At 39.9% G+C, this 18,435-nt stretch overlaps 1 protein-coding gene across 2 annotated transcripts in view; it reads right to left on the bottom strand.

Moving 5' to 3' along the window:
- Ppp1cb (protein phosphatase 1 catalytic subunit beta) overlaps positions 1–16,169 on the bottom strand; it is a 28,042-nt gene extending 11,873 nt beyond the window's left edge. The window contains exons 1-5 of one of the 2 annotated variants that reach the window (XM_042696605.1): positions 16,100–16,169; positions 15,709–15,839; positions 4,515–4,646; positions 2,335–2,565; positions 446–550 (exon numbers count right to left, since the gene is read on the bottom strand). In XM_042696605.1, coding sequence (XP_042552539.1) covers positions 446–550; positions 2,335–2,565; positions 4,515–4,646; positions 15,709–15,760 — 520 coding nt within the window. In that variant the 5' untranslated portion in view covers positions 15,761–15,839; positions 16,100–16,169. Of the gene's footprint in view, positions 1–445; positions 551–2,334; positions 2,566–4,514; positions 4,647–15,708; positions 15,840–15,992; positions 16,075–16,099 lie in introns of those variants that run through there. The other variant, XM_042696604.1, reaches the window with a different exon arrangement.
- Between the last annotated feature and the right edge of the window lie 2,266 nt (positions 16,170–18,435).

The following is an 18,435-nucleotide window of genomic DNA, read 5'->3' as shown; positions in this document are numbered from 1 at the left end:
AGAGTTACTATTAGGACTAAAGTTGACATACTGCACAAAGTCTAGAACTCTTAATATGTGAATATTAAACTCAAAACATTTAGATTCTCACCAAAAGTATTTAGGCAGAAGATAATAATTTTTACTGATTTCACAGGAATCTTTCACCAAATTTGATATATTGTTATAGTTAAACCCAAATACCAAATTGATATAAATGGAAGATATTTAAATATCTAGTTGTCTTCTTTATTAATAAATTGACTTTTAACTCAAATACTATTTGTTTCCCCAGATGATCTTTATTTTTTTTTGTAGTATTGGGGTTTGAACTCAGGGCCTGGGGCTTACTAGGTCAGTATTCTACCAATTAAGCCACATTCCCAGCTTCTCCAGAGCATCTTGTTGCAAATCTTTTCAGAACATAAGAATAGTAAAAACTCCACAGACATATGGATTACTCTACCTCCGTGACAACAGAAGATCTTCTCATCCACAATGGCAGCTATAGGCAGACAGTTAAAACAATCAGTGAACGTCTTCCATAATTTAATATTAAACCTTCGTTTGCCTATAAAAAAACAAGCATTTAGAATTAATAAAAAAATCTCAAACTGTTCTGATTAGTTACCTCAAAGCCATAGAAGATGAATAGTTTTCATTTTCTTCTTTGTGCTTAATTATCAACTTTCCCCCTGTACGTGAATAAAAAGTTATGACAAATTTCATTGGTTGGGGATGAAACTCAGTGGAAGAGCACTTACACAGCATAAAAAGGCCCTGAGTTTGAGCCATAGCACAGGAAAAAAAAGTTTTACATACTTTTAAAAAGTAGGCTTTTTATTTAAATATGCTTTAAAAAAGATATTCAGTATCTTCTGTAAAGACCAGAGATTATACTAGGCATTTTATGAATCAAATACATCAATTTTTTAAGATCATCATAATACACTCATTTTGAAATAATCTAGTAAATATTAGATTGTTTTCCCTTTAACATGAACATAATTAAATACCTAGCCAAATAAGTAAGCAGGGGGCTGGAAGGTGGCTCAGTGGTAGAGCGCTTGCCTTACATGCATGAGGCCCTGGGTTCGATTCCTCAGCACCACATAAGCAAAAAGAAAAAAGCCGGAAGTGGCGCTGTGGCTCAAGTGGTAGAGTGCTAGCCTTGAGCTGAAGAGCTGAGGGACAGCACCCAGGCCCAGAGTTCAGGCCCCACGACTGGACCCAAAAACAAAACAAAAAACCAAATAAGTAAGCAGAAGTGAAAGGGGTTCCTTAGGAGACTGTCAATTTTGACTCTAGTGCACAGAGTAGTAGATATAAACTTAAAACCTAGAAATGAAATTTTTAGAGGTACTTAACTAGTTTTCACTTTTGCATGAATTACAACTTGGCACTATAGCAAGTAAAAAGACACAAAGCTATAATTTCCCAATAGCCTAGCTTAATTAGCTATAACAAAAACAATCTCAAGCACATGTTCATCTTTATACTTACTACCTAGCCAGAGGAAAGATGAAAGACAAAAGTACTAATTTCTTATGTTTGTACAGTATAACTTGTTTCTTAATAAGTAAGTATAACTCAAACTGTTTACAAGCAACTGTCCCATGAATTATTGCATTTGATGTCATTTATATCCTCAAAAATCTTCATACCTCTATTTTATCTTTCAAGAATGTACCTATATACTTCTATTTCTGATATAACTTTAGTAATATAGTTATAGTTTGATGTACTTCATACTTCAACTCTTTAATTTAAACAAGGAAAACCACATAGTATACCACAGAATTAAAAAATGCAATATAAAGTCAAATGCAAACACTTTCCTAAGTATCTAAGTTCCACAACCATAGAGATCAATCTGTCTTAAATATTGGTACATTCCTGTCAATGGATAATTTAGCATTAAAAAAAGATAAATTCAGCTGGGTGGTGGCGGCTCACACCTATAATCCTAGCTACTCAGAAGGTTGAGATCTGAGGATCAAAATTTGAAGCCAGCGCGGGAAGGAAGTGCATGAGGCTCTTATCTCCAGCTAACTACCAGAGCTGTGGCTCAAGTGGTATAGCAAAAATAAAAAACTCAGGGACAGTACCTATGCCATGAGTTCAAGCCCTAGTATTGGCACACACACACGTACATACACACAAAAGAATTCTAAAGGCTACTAAACTGTAGTCAATCTAAAGCAACATGACCAAGGAGATTCCAAGAAACAAACATGTTCCTAGTTTCAGTTTCTTCTTTTTGGGCCTCTGCTCAAGAACTGAAGGAACTCCTCTGAAATGGTTATTAGGAAATGCTCCCATTAATTACTTTTCAAAGTTTTTGATTTCACTTACATTCATCATAGAATCCATAAATGCGATTGATACTAGCACACTCATGGTTTCCTCTTAAAAGAAAGAAGTTCTCCGGATATTTGATTTTATAAGCCAATAGCAAACAGATGGTTTCCAAAGACTGCTTTCCTCTGTCCACATAATCTCCTAAGAAAAGATAGTTGGCTTCTGGTGGAAAACCTCCATATTCAAATAGTCTCAGTAAATCTGTATACTGTCCATGAATATCTCCTAAAAACAAAACAAGTTAGTTTAGAAAAATTGTTTTAAAGCTGTTTCTATGAAATAGTTTCCAATGTTCACAACCTTATGCAATCCCTTCCCCCATAAGTATAGGCTATACCTATTGTGATTTGTTTCTAACAAACAAGATATAACAAAATAGCCTGTCTACTTCTAGTTGAACCTTCAGACGACTGAGGTCCCAGATCACCCCTTATTGGAGCTTTATGAGAGAACCAGAGCCAGAGAATCCAGCAAAGGTTGTGTCTGAATTCTCTGACTCACAGAAACTGATGGTAAATTAATGTTACAGTTTTAGGGTATTTTTTTTTTTTGTACAAGGTAACTGATACAGCTACTCTTAATATATGATAGTTTAACTTAGTTACTATGTTATACCAAAAATCAAGAATTAAGAAAGAGTACAAATAACTTCCATTACCTTCAAGTTATTTCTATATTAAGTAACATTCCAAAGAATGCTGATTTTTTTCTTGGTCTAGTAACATGTCTTATAATACTGTTTCAAAATGCTGGACAACAGAAGCATGCTGTTGAAATTTTAGGATCACTTATGAATACATTTGCTTTTCATAAAAGTGATTGACCTTTTCAGCAAATTCCAAACTTCTTATTTCTTAAAGGTGATATGCTAAGGTAATAAATTAATTTAACAAATATTTACTTATTAGTTGGGCACTACACAAAGGAACACCAAATACACCACTTCCTGAACCACTAAGAAAAATAAACAGTATTTAAGAAACACATGAAGGCTGGGAAGGTGGCTCAGTGGTAGAGTGCTTGCCTCGCATGCACAAGGCCCTGGGTTCAACTCCTCAGCACCACATCAGCAGAAAAAGCTGGAAGTGGCGCTGTGGCTCAAGTGTTAGAATGCTAGCCTTAAGCTGAAGAGCTGAGATATAGAGCCCAAGCCCAGAGTTCAGGCCCCACGAATGGCCAAAAAAAACCAACAAAAAAATACATGACATGTCTGCAAGTTATATGTATGGTATGACTGTAGATCACTAAGAAACATGTAAGACAAGAAAAAATTTTGCATGTACACAATTATCTTTGAGCAAAAGCTGATCTAAGTGCATTAAAAAGTTCTATCATGAACACTAATGGTCATTGTGAGGAATATCATTGCACTGAGCATGGATGGCTAACCCCTGTAATCCTAGCTACTCAGGGGCTGAGAACTACAGAAAAATGCTACTTCCTGTAGAACAGTTTTTTTTTTTTTTTTTTAATGGTTTTAACAAGGAGATCTAAGATAATAGAAAAAAAAACCCAAAAAATTTAAATAATCATAGCAAAGTTATAAGATATTGCCATACTGACCTACAAAACTGACCCACAGAATTTTGAATGATCTGGACTACTCATTTCCGTATATCACTGAAAGCACTAAACAATATTTGATAATTCTTATAATCAGATTAGAAGTATGGACTTCTCTGAAATTGCATTTCCTTGATTATTAGTGAGGCTGAGGACCTTTCGTTTACTGATCATTTTAATTTCTCCTATCGTTTGTCTCTTTTTGTTCTTACTGTATTTTTATTTCCTTATTCTAAGAATGCTATATTTATGAATTGCAATCTTTTAGCCTGTAGTATCAAACATCTTCTTGTTTAAAATGTGCCTTTTTTTTTTTTGGTCAGTCATGGGGCTTGAACTCTAGGCCTGCGTGCTGTCCCTCAGCTCTTCGGCTCAAGGTGAGTGCTCTACCACTTGAGCCACAGCTTGGCTTCCAATTTTCTGATGGTTTATTGGAGGTAAGACTCTCACTGACTTTCCTGCTTGGGCTGGCTTTGAACTGTGATCCTCAGATCTCAGCCTCCTAAGTAGCTAGGATTACAGGCGTGAGCCACCGGCACCCAGCTATAACCTTATCATTTTTAAGTTTCAATTTTGTTTTATAACCTTTCCCAACTGCACTCATTACATACCACAAATTTTCAGTGGTGCTTCCAATTCCAAAAGAATAGGTTGGCTGAGAAAGATCTCCCGAGATTTAATACATAAGCCCCGAACTTCTGCTTCAGTCATTTGCACGATTTTTCCTGGACGACATCCTCGTACTGATAAAACAAGGCACAGAACAAGTTAGTTTTCTGAAATGTATCCATAATCCTTAAAAAAGAATTACTCCTCTATTTTTGCAGATCAGAAAAGTCACTCATGTAGCTAAAGTGTCCTACTGAGTTGTGTGTGTAATAGGATTCTTTTATGATCTGGGCTTCATCACCAATGTTTCTGGTTCCATACAATGTTCTTCAAGTCTGTTCCAATAAAATATAGCCTTCTTGGCTCTCTGGCAACCAACTTCTGGCCTAGCAGCTCAAGAGACCTAAAAATTTTTTTCAGGGACAGCACTTTAAGGGTCTGCCCTATTCACCCATCAAAACAAGTCTAGCATATAGTACGAAGCCAGAATATCATCACTAAGAACCCATGGCTATGAAGAATAGGAGATTAAAAAAAGTGGTTTTCAGTGATTTTATTTGAGATACTTCCTTGGAATATTATCAGCAAGAATTTAAGCAATGACCACTTCAATTTACTGTTTTTTAAAAAAGCAAGATGTGCCAGATCATGTACCCCTATTACTTCTCATTTATAATTAGGCAAAACGTAATTTCTTGCTAAAAATTGCTGATTATTTTGTCAGGTCACCAAGTCAGGTTTAAAAAAGTTAGGCCCCTAATGTGTACAAGCTGTAACATTCCATCAATATCTTAACATAAGTACCACAAAAAAGAGGTAAGACAAACAATACACCAACATGTTTTAGAAAACATGCCAATTTAGCTGAGCACCAGTGTCTCATGTCAGTAATCTTAGCCACTCCAGAGCCTGAGATCTGAGGACTGAGGTTAAAAGACAGTATAGGTTGGAAGTGGCGCTGTGGCTCAAGTGGTAGAGCGCTCGCCTTGAGCTGAAGAGCTGAGAGACAGGGCCCAGGCCCAAAGTTCAAGCCCCACAACTGACCAAAAAAAAAAAAAAGACAGTATAGGCAGGAAAGACTATGTGATTCTTATCTCCAGTTAAGCACCAAAAAACTAGAAGTGAAGCTGTGGCTCAAGTGGCAGAGTGCTAGCACTGAACAACAAAGCTCACAGATAGGGCCTATGCCCAGAATTCAAGATGCAAGACAGACACAGTCAGACAGACAGACAGACAGACATGTGTGCTTGACTAACTAGTTATATCTATACATCGGAATCCAATTAATGGGTTCAGAGGAAGCTTAGTTATACTAATTTGTAATTTCACAAAACTCTACCCTTTGCAAACACCGAGTATTATCAATATTTTAAAATAATTTTGAATACAAATTCTTCAACAAATCTAAATTATAAAACAATCATAATAAATCAATTGTTTAGTGTTCATGAAATTTTTGCCTTTTCTACAGAAATTTCCTTTTCTTTAACATGTACATGTTACTTTTTCTCCAATTTAAAATGTACTATTCTATGTCCTTAAATTTAAAACAGGACCTTTGTAAACAGTTTCTGTGAGATCCACTATTGGATTTTGTGTTTGATTTTGTGTTGAGTCCTTGAAACTCTTATTTCCAATAAACCATCAGAAAGCTGGAAGTGGCACTGTGGCTCAAGTGGTAGAGCGCTCGCCTTGAGCTGAAGAGCTGAGGGACAGCGCCCAGGCCTAGAGTTCAAGCCCCATGACCAGCCCTCCCCCCCACCCCCCGAAAAAAGTCTATGTAGTGTTTTCTGTAGAAAAACATTTATCACTTGTTATCAAACCAGCAGAGTAGCAATAGTTACCTTCACTTGCTATTGTCAGTTTTATGAATATTTGTCAGTAATGAAAACTGAATACCCTAACTCGTCCCATGGTGATAGCTCATCATGATAGTTTTGTTATGATTGTGATTTTGTATGTGTGCATACGTGTGTGTGCCTGTATGTGTTGGTCCTGGAGCTTGAACTGAGGGCTGAATATTTTTGGTAGAGCCTAGTGCCCTATCACTTGAGCCATATCTGTACTTCTGGCTTTTTTAATGGCTAACTGGGGATAACAATCTCAAGGACTTTTCTGCCCAGATTGGCTTTGAACTGTGATCCTCAGTTCTGGGCCTCCTGAGTAGAGGGTCTAGTGTCTGACAATATTTACAGTTCCTATCTGTATAAAAAGACATTTTTCAAGTTGTAATACCTAAAATCTCATTACAGATGAGAATCAACAAATGACCACATGTAATCCAATTTTTAACCAATATTGATGACTAAGAACACTAATTTCTAATCTTATTAAGCAAAATGTACTTTTTCATCAAAAGAATTCCATTCTCATAATTATAGAAAATTGTACTCAAGCAACAACTCCAAGTATTTTATTTTTTTCCAACACAGGTTTGTCTTTTCAATTACAACAGGTACACGATCTATGTTTTTGTATGCTGTATATACAAATTTTTCACTAACCATCAGTACTTTCACCAGCAAGTTCTTTCTTGCTGCTTTCTCTCAAACAGAAAGGATAGCAAGGAAGAAAAAAAAAAATCCAATCACCTCGGTATGTCTGCTTCATAAAATCTTTGTAATCTTCATTAATGACACTTTAACTTCTATTAACTTACTCAGTTCCTATTCACTCAACACTACACAATAAGGGCAGTTAATCCAGATTTCCTAAATTTTGAGAGGCAATTTCTCCATATTGAATGCAAAAAATTATCTTTTATTTAGATGATAAAAAGCAAAATTTTGGGTTTTTTACCATGGGCTAAAATATGGGATTTTGTTTTTAAGTAAAATAATTAGGCAGTTGATAAACTTTTAATTCATTCTAAATCTGCCTGGTAGGAGCTTTGTATAATATTCCTAATTCTCTAGAACATATATGTAAATAAATGTTTCTTTGAATAGGTTACAGTTTTCATGAATTCTCCACCAAATAAAAAAGCATTTCAAAGCCGGGCGCTGGTGGCTCACACCTGTAATCCTAGCTACTGAGGAGGCTGAGATCTAGGATCACTGTTCAAAGCCAGCCTAGGCAGGAAAGTCTGTGAGACTCTGATCTCCAATAAACCACTAGAAAACTGGAAGTGTGGCTCAATAATAAGATTATAAGTAACAGATATATAAGCGAGGGTTGGACATTTCAGGAATAGAGAGTACCCTAGCACTATGGTTCTCCCTTTTCACTGTGCTGACATCTGCAGTCATGGGTAAAAACAAGGATGGGTTAAACTTCTGGTACCATAACATACACTAAGTCAGAGGTAACCAAAGTACACTGCAAGTTATATGTAATTCACTGCCATGTACTTGCAATGAAACAGAAAGAAAGCCAGCTTCACTTAACAATGCCCAATGAAGCAGTAAAAGTGAGTTTTATTAAACCTCATATATTCTATCCTAAAATGCTTTTGTTGCATACCACAACAAAATGTTTAGTTCCAAGCTGATATAGTTGCTTTTTTTTCACAGAATACTTTTTACTGACAAAATATGGCTATTCAGACTTACATATCTAACATATACTCTTGAAAGTATGGCTGTCATTTCAGAGAAAATACAGTGGCCAATAATAAAATTGTTGAACCTTCATATCAACTCTCATGAAACTGATAGCATTTCCAGACTTAAGGATTCTTCTGATTAGATACTGTCAATAATATTAACAAATGTGATTTTCTGATCGCATATGTTTTCCAACAGACATCTGTATGAGTCTAACCAGTTCCCAAATGACTAATTGAATGTCACAAAGCCATCCATAAGACTCAAAGCTTGAGATATAATGCCTTAGTCATTAATGCCAGAAGAAAACATAATTTCCTAAAAATACTTTTCATCATTTTATTCTGTCTAATGATGCTTCATCTGGTTCAGAATCAATACTGGTATGACAATCCAGATAATAAGCTGTAGATAAAGGGAAAAGGAAAGAAATGCACACACATAAATAAGGAAATATATACAATTTTTTTTTTTTTGGGTCCAGTCGTGGGGCCTGAACTCTGGGCCTGGGCACTGTCCCTCAGCTCTTCAGCTCAAGGCTAGCGCTCTACCACTTGAGCCACAGCACCACTTCCGGCTTTTTTCTTTTTTGCTTATGTGGTGCTGAGGAATCGAACCCAGGGCCTCATGCATGCAAGGCAAGTGCTCTACCAATGAGCCACCTTCCCAGCCCAATAAGGAAATATATACAATAGACAAGAAGTAGAAGATACGCTATTGGGTAGGTACTCTCAACAAAGAATCTTCTCAAAAGTTAGCACTGTATGAGGAAGCATACAGAGATGTTTATTATCTATTAGTTTAGATTTACACTAACCAACAACAACAACTAACATTTTCTGACCTTTTAAGTGTTGAAAACCATTTGAATCTTAACACATGTAAGGGCTGGGTATGTGGTTTAGCGGTAGAGTGCTTGCCCAGCATGCGTGAAGCCCTGGGTTTGATTCTTCAGTACCACATAAACAGAAAAAGCCAGAAGTGGCACTGTGGCTCAAGTGGTAGAGTGCTAGCCTTGAGCAAAAGCAGCTCAGGGACAATGCCCAGGCCCTGAGTTCAAGCCCCAGGATTGGCAAACAAGCAAAACCACACACATTTAAGTAGGTACTTTCATTTTCAATATCTAGAGGAAATAGATCAGAGCTGATATTATAATATACACAAATCTTCATTCTTATTATACAAGGCACTGTATCCATATTACTATTTTTTTTTGTAAAACAATAGTTATTCAGGATTCATGCAACTATTGTAGCTTTGATTTGAAAGCCATAGAATTTATCCTGTCATTATTTTTTATTTTATTCTTTTCTGACTGACAAGTTCCAAGTTTCTTATCCATTTTCTTTTTCTTTTTATGTCGGTCATGGGGTTTGAACTCTGGGCTTGGGCGCTGTCCCTCAGCTCTTCAGCTCAAGGCGAGCGCTCTACCGCTTGAGCCACAGAGCCACTTCCGGTTTTTCTAGTGGTTTATTGGAGATAAGTGTCTCAGGTGGCTCGTGCTTGTAATCCTAGCTACTTAGCTACTCAGGAGGCTGAGATCTGAGGATCGTGGTTCAAAGCCAGCCTGGGCAGGAAAGTCCATGAGATTCTTATCTCCAATAAACCACTAGAAAACCGGAAGTGGCACTGTGGCTCAAGGGGTAGAGGTAGAGTGCTCACCATGAGCTGAAGAGCTCAGGGACAGCACCCACGCCCAGAGTTCAAGACCTGTGACTGACCAAAAAAGAAAGTCTCATCCATGATCCTCATATCTCAGCCTTCTGAGTAGCTAGGATTACAGGCGTGAACCACCTGCGCCTGGCTCTTATTCATTTTCTATTCATAGTTTGGCCCAATTATTTGAACAGCTGCATTATTTGAACAAATCAATCTACAAGTATCTATGAAGAGTCTTTTTAAATTTACTTTTTAAAAACTTAAACTGAGTTATTAATTATGGTTAGATATAACATCAGAAGAAGCATGTGGTATTAGGTATTACACTAAAATGATACTAGTCAAGTACTAGATGAGTGTTTTGGTTACCCTGTAATTGACCAGATGTGAACTTGTGTCACTCAGTGATATTCTGATTAACATTCTTGGAATACTTTTTTTCTTCTTTCTTTTGCTGGTCCTGAGGCTTGAACTCGGGGCCTGGGTGCTGTCCCTGAGCCTTTTTGTGCTTAAGGCTAGCATAGTACTCTACCACTTGGGCCACAGCACTACTTCCAGCTTTTTCTGAGTGAAGTTTATTGGAGATAAAGAGTTTCCTAGACTTTTCTGCCTGGGCTGCCTTGGAACCACAATCTTCAGATCTCAGTCTCCTGAGTAGCTAGGATTATAGGCATGAGCCTCAGGTGCCTGGTGGAATACATTTTTTTTTTTTTACAGTGAAACAAACTGTGTCAAAATTCCATATTCACCATGTAAGCATGCATCAAGAGCCAAAGCCAATTTTCCCTTTAGGTTTAACTTAAATGTTTCTATTTGTTCTTGCACAGAAACTGGTAAATTTGAGAATGGAGAGCTTTGAGGCCAGTGATTTTCAGGAAGGTTAGCCATGCCTTCATAAATCACAGTGCTACACACGTGGATAATAGTACAAAGGCAGTAAGATTACCAGCACTGTCATATAGTCTACATGAGAAGTATCCACCAAAATTCAAGGCTGACTTACCTACTAACATTTCCAAACCATTTGTTCTCTGACCTCCTTATGTACCAAGACTTTCGGTATATCCTACATTTCAGAAACAATACGATTTTAATCGGTATTTTAAAATACCTTAACTCTATCAATTTCTATCATTTGCCACTACTGTAATTCAGAATGTATATTCTGTTAAATGATAAGTGTGAAGAATAAGATAGGAAAAGCAAATCAATACATTCTTAACTCAAGTCAGACTTAGTAACTCACATTTAACTCAAATTTAAATAACTTCTAAAACATAATTAATCCTTATCTTGGCTCTAGACATTTTACAGATAAGCATCCAACTCTGCAAACAGCAAAATTAAACATCTATGTGACTCCTTCAATTGCTAGAATGAAGTAATGAGGTTAAAAATAAAAACCCTAATGTATGAATCAATTAAAAAATGTCATGATCTTTATCTCACCCAGAAGAAAAAAGGAAAGTATTCCTCAGGTGGTCTCTACTCTTTTACATGCTTTTTTCTAACAAGTCTAGCCCTGAATCTTCACACAATACACCACCTCCCCTATGGAAAGGGAGGCAGGTAGAAGAACCAGCATTTCCTTCAAATTTCCCAACTTTTAGGCTGCTGGATCAAAATTAAACAAGTCAACCAATAAAGGAGATTTAAGCAGTTTGACATTCCTCAAAAAGCTAAACAGATAAAAAGTATAGGACCCAGCAATTCCATTCCTAGCTAAATTCTCAAGAAAATTGACATAAAGTCCACACAAAAACCAGTACATAAATGTTAAGAACAGCATTTTACACAACACTCAAAGGGAAAACAACTCAAGTATAAATCAACTAAAAGGAAGTATTTTAAGGTAGTATATCCACAATGGAATATTATCCAGCAGTAAAAGTACTAATACATATTACAATATGGATTAAACTTAACATGAAAAGTCAGTCACAAGAGACCACATGGTGTATGATTTCATTTATTAAAAATGTCCACAATAGGGGAATCTGCAGACAGAAAACAAGTTAGTGTTTGCCTAGGTCTTGGGGCAAGAGAGATGAAGAAAAAAGGATAGTATGTTTTTGAGAACAGAACTTTTGGGAGTATGTTGTGAAATTCTTTTCAAGTTGACTGTCGTGATGGTTGCAAAACTTTGGCTATACTAAAACTCACTCAACTACACACTTCAGATAGACAAACAGCATGTTATGTGAATTATATTTCAGCAAAACCTGTCATTAAAAAAGAAGAGGAGCTGGGCATTGATGGCTCATGCCTGTAATCTTAGCTACAAAAGAGACTGAGAACCAAGGGTCACAGTTGGAAGCCAGCCCAGGCAGGACTCCATGAAATTCTTATCTCTAATAAACTACCAAAAAACTGGAAGTGGAGCTGTGGCTCAAGTTGCAGAGTGCTAGCCTTGAGCAAAAGCAGCTCAGGGCAGCGCCCAGGACCTTAGTTCAAGCCTCAGAACTGGTGTGCTTGCACGTGTGTGTGTATGTGTGTGTGCGTGCGCGCGCGCGCACGCACACACACACACACACAACTCCTCACCCCCATAAAATTATCCTATCATACTGCAAAGCTCAAGTAGTAGAGTACCAGCCTAGCAAGCTCCAACCTTGAGTTCAATAACACCAAATAAACAAACAAATTGAGAAAAAATGGCCAGAAGAGTGGCTCAAGTGTTCTAACATCTGCCTGGACATCTACCTAGCAAGCATGAAACCTTAAATTCAAATTCCAGTACTGTACTCTTCCCCCTTATATATAAAGCATGTGACATAAAAATATATCAAAACTTCAATAAGTGGCATCCTTGAGTTATACAATTATAGAGAACCTTTTAAAAAACTTTTTTACTTCTCTATGTCCCAAGTTTGTAAAATACTTTACTCTTATGAGGTAAATCTGAAGAGTTTCATATCAAATATATGATACATAATAGACATTATCAACTAGTACAGTCCCAGGTTAATACTGGGATCATGTCCAAGACTAGCAACAGAGCTGGCACTATGCAATTGTTTTAATTACCCAGCAGCAGTTTTCCATACCAACTTCCTCCCAGACACATCAGATTCTACTCATCCCATTTCATTTCCTACAAAATAAACTCAGAATTTATACTTTGAACTAAGTTGCCCAGGTGACTGTGCCATACACTCCCACCCTAACGTTTTAGGGAACAAAAGTGAACAAGCACTTAATGGATACAAACTAGCTTCAATTTAAACAGTCAAAAGCCACAAGAAGGTGGTAACAACAGGATCACCACAGAGGCTAAAAGTGGTAGAAGCCTTTCGTTCTTTGTTCTAAGTAAAATTCAACCCAAGAAAATATACTGGAGAAACATACACTGTCCAAATAATGCACCAGTAGGTTTGTTTTACATTAACTAACAACACAAATTAAAATGCCCTAAAAACACTGAAAATATAAACAGCAATTACAAGCCCACCAAAAATAGAAAAAGTAACCTAAAAAAGGTATTTACTGAAAATGTTTATAGCTAGTTGGCAATCTGACACATTGTACAATTAAAATCTAGCTAATTCAGAAATATTACCTGCCTTACTTAATTGTTGGTAGTGCCAGCACATAATATCCATTTGTAACATTTTCCAAAAACACAATGTATCATTAATTGTAGTGTCACTGCTGTGGTAGGCTCTCTTGAAATTTATTCTTTTAACTGTAATTATGTATTTTTGACTGGTCAATTTTTGATTTGAGCTATTTAACAAGCACCCCCCCCCCCCACAAATCTACTCATAGCTAGTATGCTAGGCAGCTTTACAAAATATCAATTACCTTAATCTGAGATATTTAGCTAAGACAGAAGCATCACTGAAAACCAAGGTTTACCTATAGTGGGTTTTTTTTTTTTTTTTGAAGACTAAATCTAAAATCTAAGTCTACTTAATACAAGATCTCTGAAGGGGGTCTAGACTGAGAAGGAAGCTGGAATCTTAAGAATCTCTGGGAAGCACTACTGTTCTTAAATCTGCTTCTGCAGAATTAAGTAGCCAAACTCTTCACCAATAAATAGTATGCTCAACGTAGAAACAGAGAAAAGGCTGGAACAGGCAGAAATCACCTGCTTAGACTAGAAGCTCTTTGTACAAGAAGACTGTGTCTTAACCTTAGGTCCCCAGTGCTGGGCACAGAGGAGTTCAAGAAACATTAGTTGAAAGAAGGAAATGTATCTGGATTAGAATGCTTACCAAAAAAAAAAAAAAAAAGGGGGGGGGGGGGGGGAAGCAGTGTACAAAACCCGAACTGAACATTTAAAATGAAACCACCTAGGCGACTCTGCCCCACCCCCCAGTCTTCTTTTCTAATAACCTTGAGCCCTACTACTGTTTCTTTAGTTTTTGTCATCATAAAAAGATCTGACTCAAAATGTTGCAGGCCAAACGTTAAATACCCGCATCTACTGTTTTATGCTTACTAAGCATATGAATATGTCGAAAATTAGAAAAAGTTGAGACAAATATGAGCTTTTACAAAATCTTTAAATTTGCAAAAAATATGATGGCAGGCTTACACTCTTCTCAGGACTAACAAGATACAAAAAAAAATTAAACTACATTCCTTGTAGACCATGTACAATTATCAAATATAATTTCCCCCCCAAATTCCTCAGCCAAAGTCTTAGGTGGTGAACACTGACTGCAAGCACCAGTGGGCCTCCCAGGAATAACTTGGTAATAAAGAAAAAGGTAAATAAGAAACGTTCCTGGTAAAACTTTTGCTTCCTATTCCAGTCTTCAGATTGCAGTGAGGCTTTCACCATGTGGAGCAAATAAAATACACTGCTTTATCTGCACGGGGGTTTACTCAGCCCCCGCTCCCGACCACCCTCCAACGTTCTTTAGTGAATTTCCAAAGGTACGTACTAATGCTTTTCGGTAGTACGCAATTTACCTTCGGGCAATTTGCAAGCAAACAAATAGCATTACAGATGAAATCCTTCAAAGGTGGAGGGAAAAAGGCGGCACCTTTAATTGGTTTTAAAAGACTTAAATTCTTTCCTACACACTAGCAGGACAGGAGTGATGACGCAAATTTTAGGGTAAAGGGACGGATACCGCATCTATTTTGAATAATATCCTGCGACGGATCAATACATTTAACTCCTGGCCAACCCACCTTTTTTTCTTTCTCCTTTACGTCTGTTCCCACCAAAACGAAACTAATCCATAAAAACACGAAGCCCCCCCCCAAACTTTAGATGCTGGGGAGACTTGTACATTCCTTTGCTTAAGTCCCAGAGAAGCGTTACAACAGACCTTTACTAAGTTTGTGCACAAATTAGAACTCTACTCAAGCCTGTTAAATCTCCAAGCCACAGAGACAAGCCTTTTACCAAGCGTACCCACACATTTCGTGTCGCTTACGTGCATTTTCAACCCGATTCAAGAGTGTGGTTTACTGTTTTCTTTACGACAGATAGCATTCACAGTAGACAAACTAGCTAACCTTTCTTTCCTCTCTTTGTAAGAGTCCATTTGTAACAAGGAAAAACAAAAAAAAGTCAGAGACACGGAATGGATGCCCCCGTGTTCCCGAGGAGGAGGAGGGTTTCTGCGAAAATTCACTGCCAGCACAACAATCGGAGGCAGCCAAGGGCAACGCACAAAGAGAACAGAGAAGAGACACACATTCCACGGATGCACCAGGCTCCGCTACGGGCATCCTCACCCCTGCCCGGCAAGGTCACCGGAGGCCACGGCCCGAAGGCCAAGGGAGCCCCGCGGCGGCCCCGAACACGGGCTAACCCGGCCTGGATGCCGGGGCCCGCGGTGCCGGGGCCCGCGGTGCCGGGCTCCGGGCCTGCCCGTCCTCCTCCCCGCGGCCCCGGCCTGTCGGCGCCCTCCGCGCCCGCCGGCGCTGCCTTTTCCGGAGACGTGTCTAGGCGGGCAGGGATCCCCCCCCCGCCCGGGCTCCGCGGCGAGCGGAGCGAGGAGGGCGCGGGGCCCCCGGGACCCCCACTCACCCTCCAGCAGGCGGGTGATGAGGCTGTCCACGTTCAGCTCTCCGTCCGCCATCTTGTCGGCACCAGCCTCTCCTTCCCGGCCGCGGTAACAAGGGCTTCTCGGCGGCGGCGACGGCTCGGCGTTCTCTCACCTACGAGTCACGCGGCGTTTCGACCCCGGTCCCACCGCCCCCTCCCCGTGCCCGCCCCCCCCCCCCCCGCCCCGCCGAGCCGCGGGCGCGCGGCACCCCGAGACACCCGCGACAACAAGCAAACAAACAAGCAAGCCCGGGCCCCCCACGAACCGGGCAGCGTCAGACCGAAGCCGCCACCTCCTTCTACTCCTACTCCACTACCACCTCCTCCTCCTCCTCCGCCGATCCTCGGCACCGCCCAGCGCCGCAAAGCTCACCAGCGCCGCCGACGGGCCCCACCCGCAGCGCCACTCAAGCTCCACAGAGCCAGCCCGCCGCCGCTGCGCCCGCGCCACGCAAGAGCTGCGCGCATGCGTGCCGCGCTCCTCTTCCTCACCCCGCCCCCCAATCTCGCGCGTTACTCTCCCTTCCCCCAGCACGGAGAAAGGCGCAAGCGCAGTGAGCCCAGTTCTCCCGCGCCGAGGCGCAGTCGCGGCGCTGATGCGTGCCCCCCCTTCCGAACCTCCCCCCCCCCCCCCCCCCCCCCCCCGTCCATCCTTTTCCACATTCACTACTGCGCCGAATCGCTAGTGCCCTGCGCAGGCGCGATTGCGGCCAGGCTGGCCGGCCCCGGGAAGCTCATTACTCAGATCGCTGGGAGGCAGAGCTGCTGGTGGTCCCTCTCTGCTGTTTGCCCCCGGAGGTGCTGCGGTTCTGCCAGACTTAGCCGTTGCGCCCTTCCCGCCTCGATTCGCTGTTCTTGGCTCCATTCCCTGTTTGCATGCAATCATTCCTCCTGTGGTCCGTTAATCGGAAACGCGGACTGCAGTTACCCGTGTTTGAAACCCAAGTGTGTGGAAAGCCGGAAGAACAGTTTTAATATCGCAAATAAACTTTATCACTGCGTAGGCTGCTGCCAGAGGTCTCCACAATCACCTAAGGATCTACAGGTCTGGTACCCATGTCTCCCTGGAGGAGGAACGAAGAATTAAAATGGACTCTGGAAGGATCAGCAGTCATGCGATTTCCCATGGGAATCCCTCGCTACCTTCTCTCCAGCTCAACAGTCACGTTATCCAACATCTCTATCCGCTGTAGATACCCCTACCCACAGCTTTTCTGTTCATACTATCTTGTGATTGTTCCTATCTTGTGATTGTTTAAGCATTGATCTTCCACACTTAGCTCCCAAAAGATTTTTTAAAAAGTTTTTTTTTCTTGATGCCTGCCATACCTACCAAGTATCTGGTTCGGTGAAGGAAGGGAGAAAGAGAAACATAGGGGCTTAGGAAGGTTCATTATGTAGTTTTCCTATCATCTCATGATGCTGACTCTAGACCAGCAGGAAAAAGAGTAGCCACTTAAAGCATCAAAGCAATAAACAGTATTTGGCTTCTTTTAGGTGGTCAGACAAGGCCTTTCCCCATTCCACAGGTACTCTTTCCCAGTGATTGACATGGTGCTACCTGGAGACGGAGAAAAGGAGTTGATGATAACTAACTGATCATAACTAACATCACTGATAATAACTACATACTGATGTGCCCAGGTACTATTTTAGATGCTATTATTTAATCCTTAAAAGAAGCCTACAGGACGTCCTATCTCTATTTTGTGGATGTGATTAATAGAAGCACATATGATTAAATAACTAGCTCCAAATCATACAAGTGCTTCAGCAGAGCTAGGATTCAAACCCAGGCATCTAATCGTAGAATTCACACTCTTAACAGTTGTAGTGAAGTGTGTGTGTGTGAGAGAGAGAGAGAGAGAGAGAGAGAGAGAGGTGGGTGCTTTAATGTTTGTGCCTTATATGGACTTGAGCAGTAGAGACTGTAGAATTTGGGGGAAGAGGAGAAATAATTTTCCAGTCAAGTGTTTTATAGAGTTAGGAATCCCCTAATGTCTTTTTTTCTAGTTACTTATCTACCTTAGGATTTCATATATTTATTAATGCTGAAGCCAGAACAGGTAACAGTTATAATGGTAGTTCTGCCTGGAGTAGATTTTACAGATCACCGCTGGTTCATTTTGTGGCCTTTAGGGGTCCAAAGAAATGGTTTAACTTGGCACAATGATGCTTGCCTTTGATCCCCAGCTACTTAAGAGATAGAGTCAGGAAGGTGGACATTTCAAGGCCAGTCAGTGCTAGCAGTGTGGCTCAGTGGTAGAATGTCTTGTCTACAAATGTCATGTCGACACAGTGTGAGTTTCTAAGTTCATTTCCCAGAACCTTTCTCCCTCTCAAAAAAGAATGAAAAAAAAGTTTATCATCATTTTCTATTTTGTGTATTTTTACCTCTTTATTCCAGAAGAAAGGGGTTAAGGTAGATTACATAAAAAACACGAAGCACAGTAAATAAAAAGTACAGAGGAAAAAAGAACTGAGAGTGAGGAAGATTAAGCCAGCAGTTTTTGGGATAAATCACAAACGACTCACAGCTTTCTAAATACCAAAGAAAAATGACTTCGGTTACAAATGGAGAAAATACTTTGAACTGGAACAGGGACTTGACTGTAGTGGCTCATAGACTTGTATGCCACTTCCCCAAATCTCTTTCTCTTTTTTAGAGCTCAGGATGAGCTGGGTGCTGGTGGCTCATGCCTGTAATCT

This window comes from Dipodomys spectabilis, unplaced genomic scaffold (assembly GCF_019054845.1).
Source record: "Dipodomys spectabilis isolate Male_0828 unplaced genomic scaffold, ASM1905484v1 ptg000210l, whole genome shotgun sequence".
Taxonomy (NCBI): domain Eukaryota; kingdom Metazoa; phylum Chordata; class Mammalia; order Rodentia; family Heteromyidae; genus Dipodomys; species Dipodomys spectabilis.
This window is presented reverse-complemented; position numbering and strand designations above follow the sequence as displayed.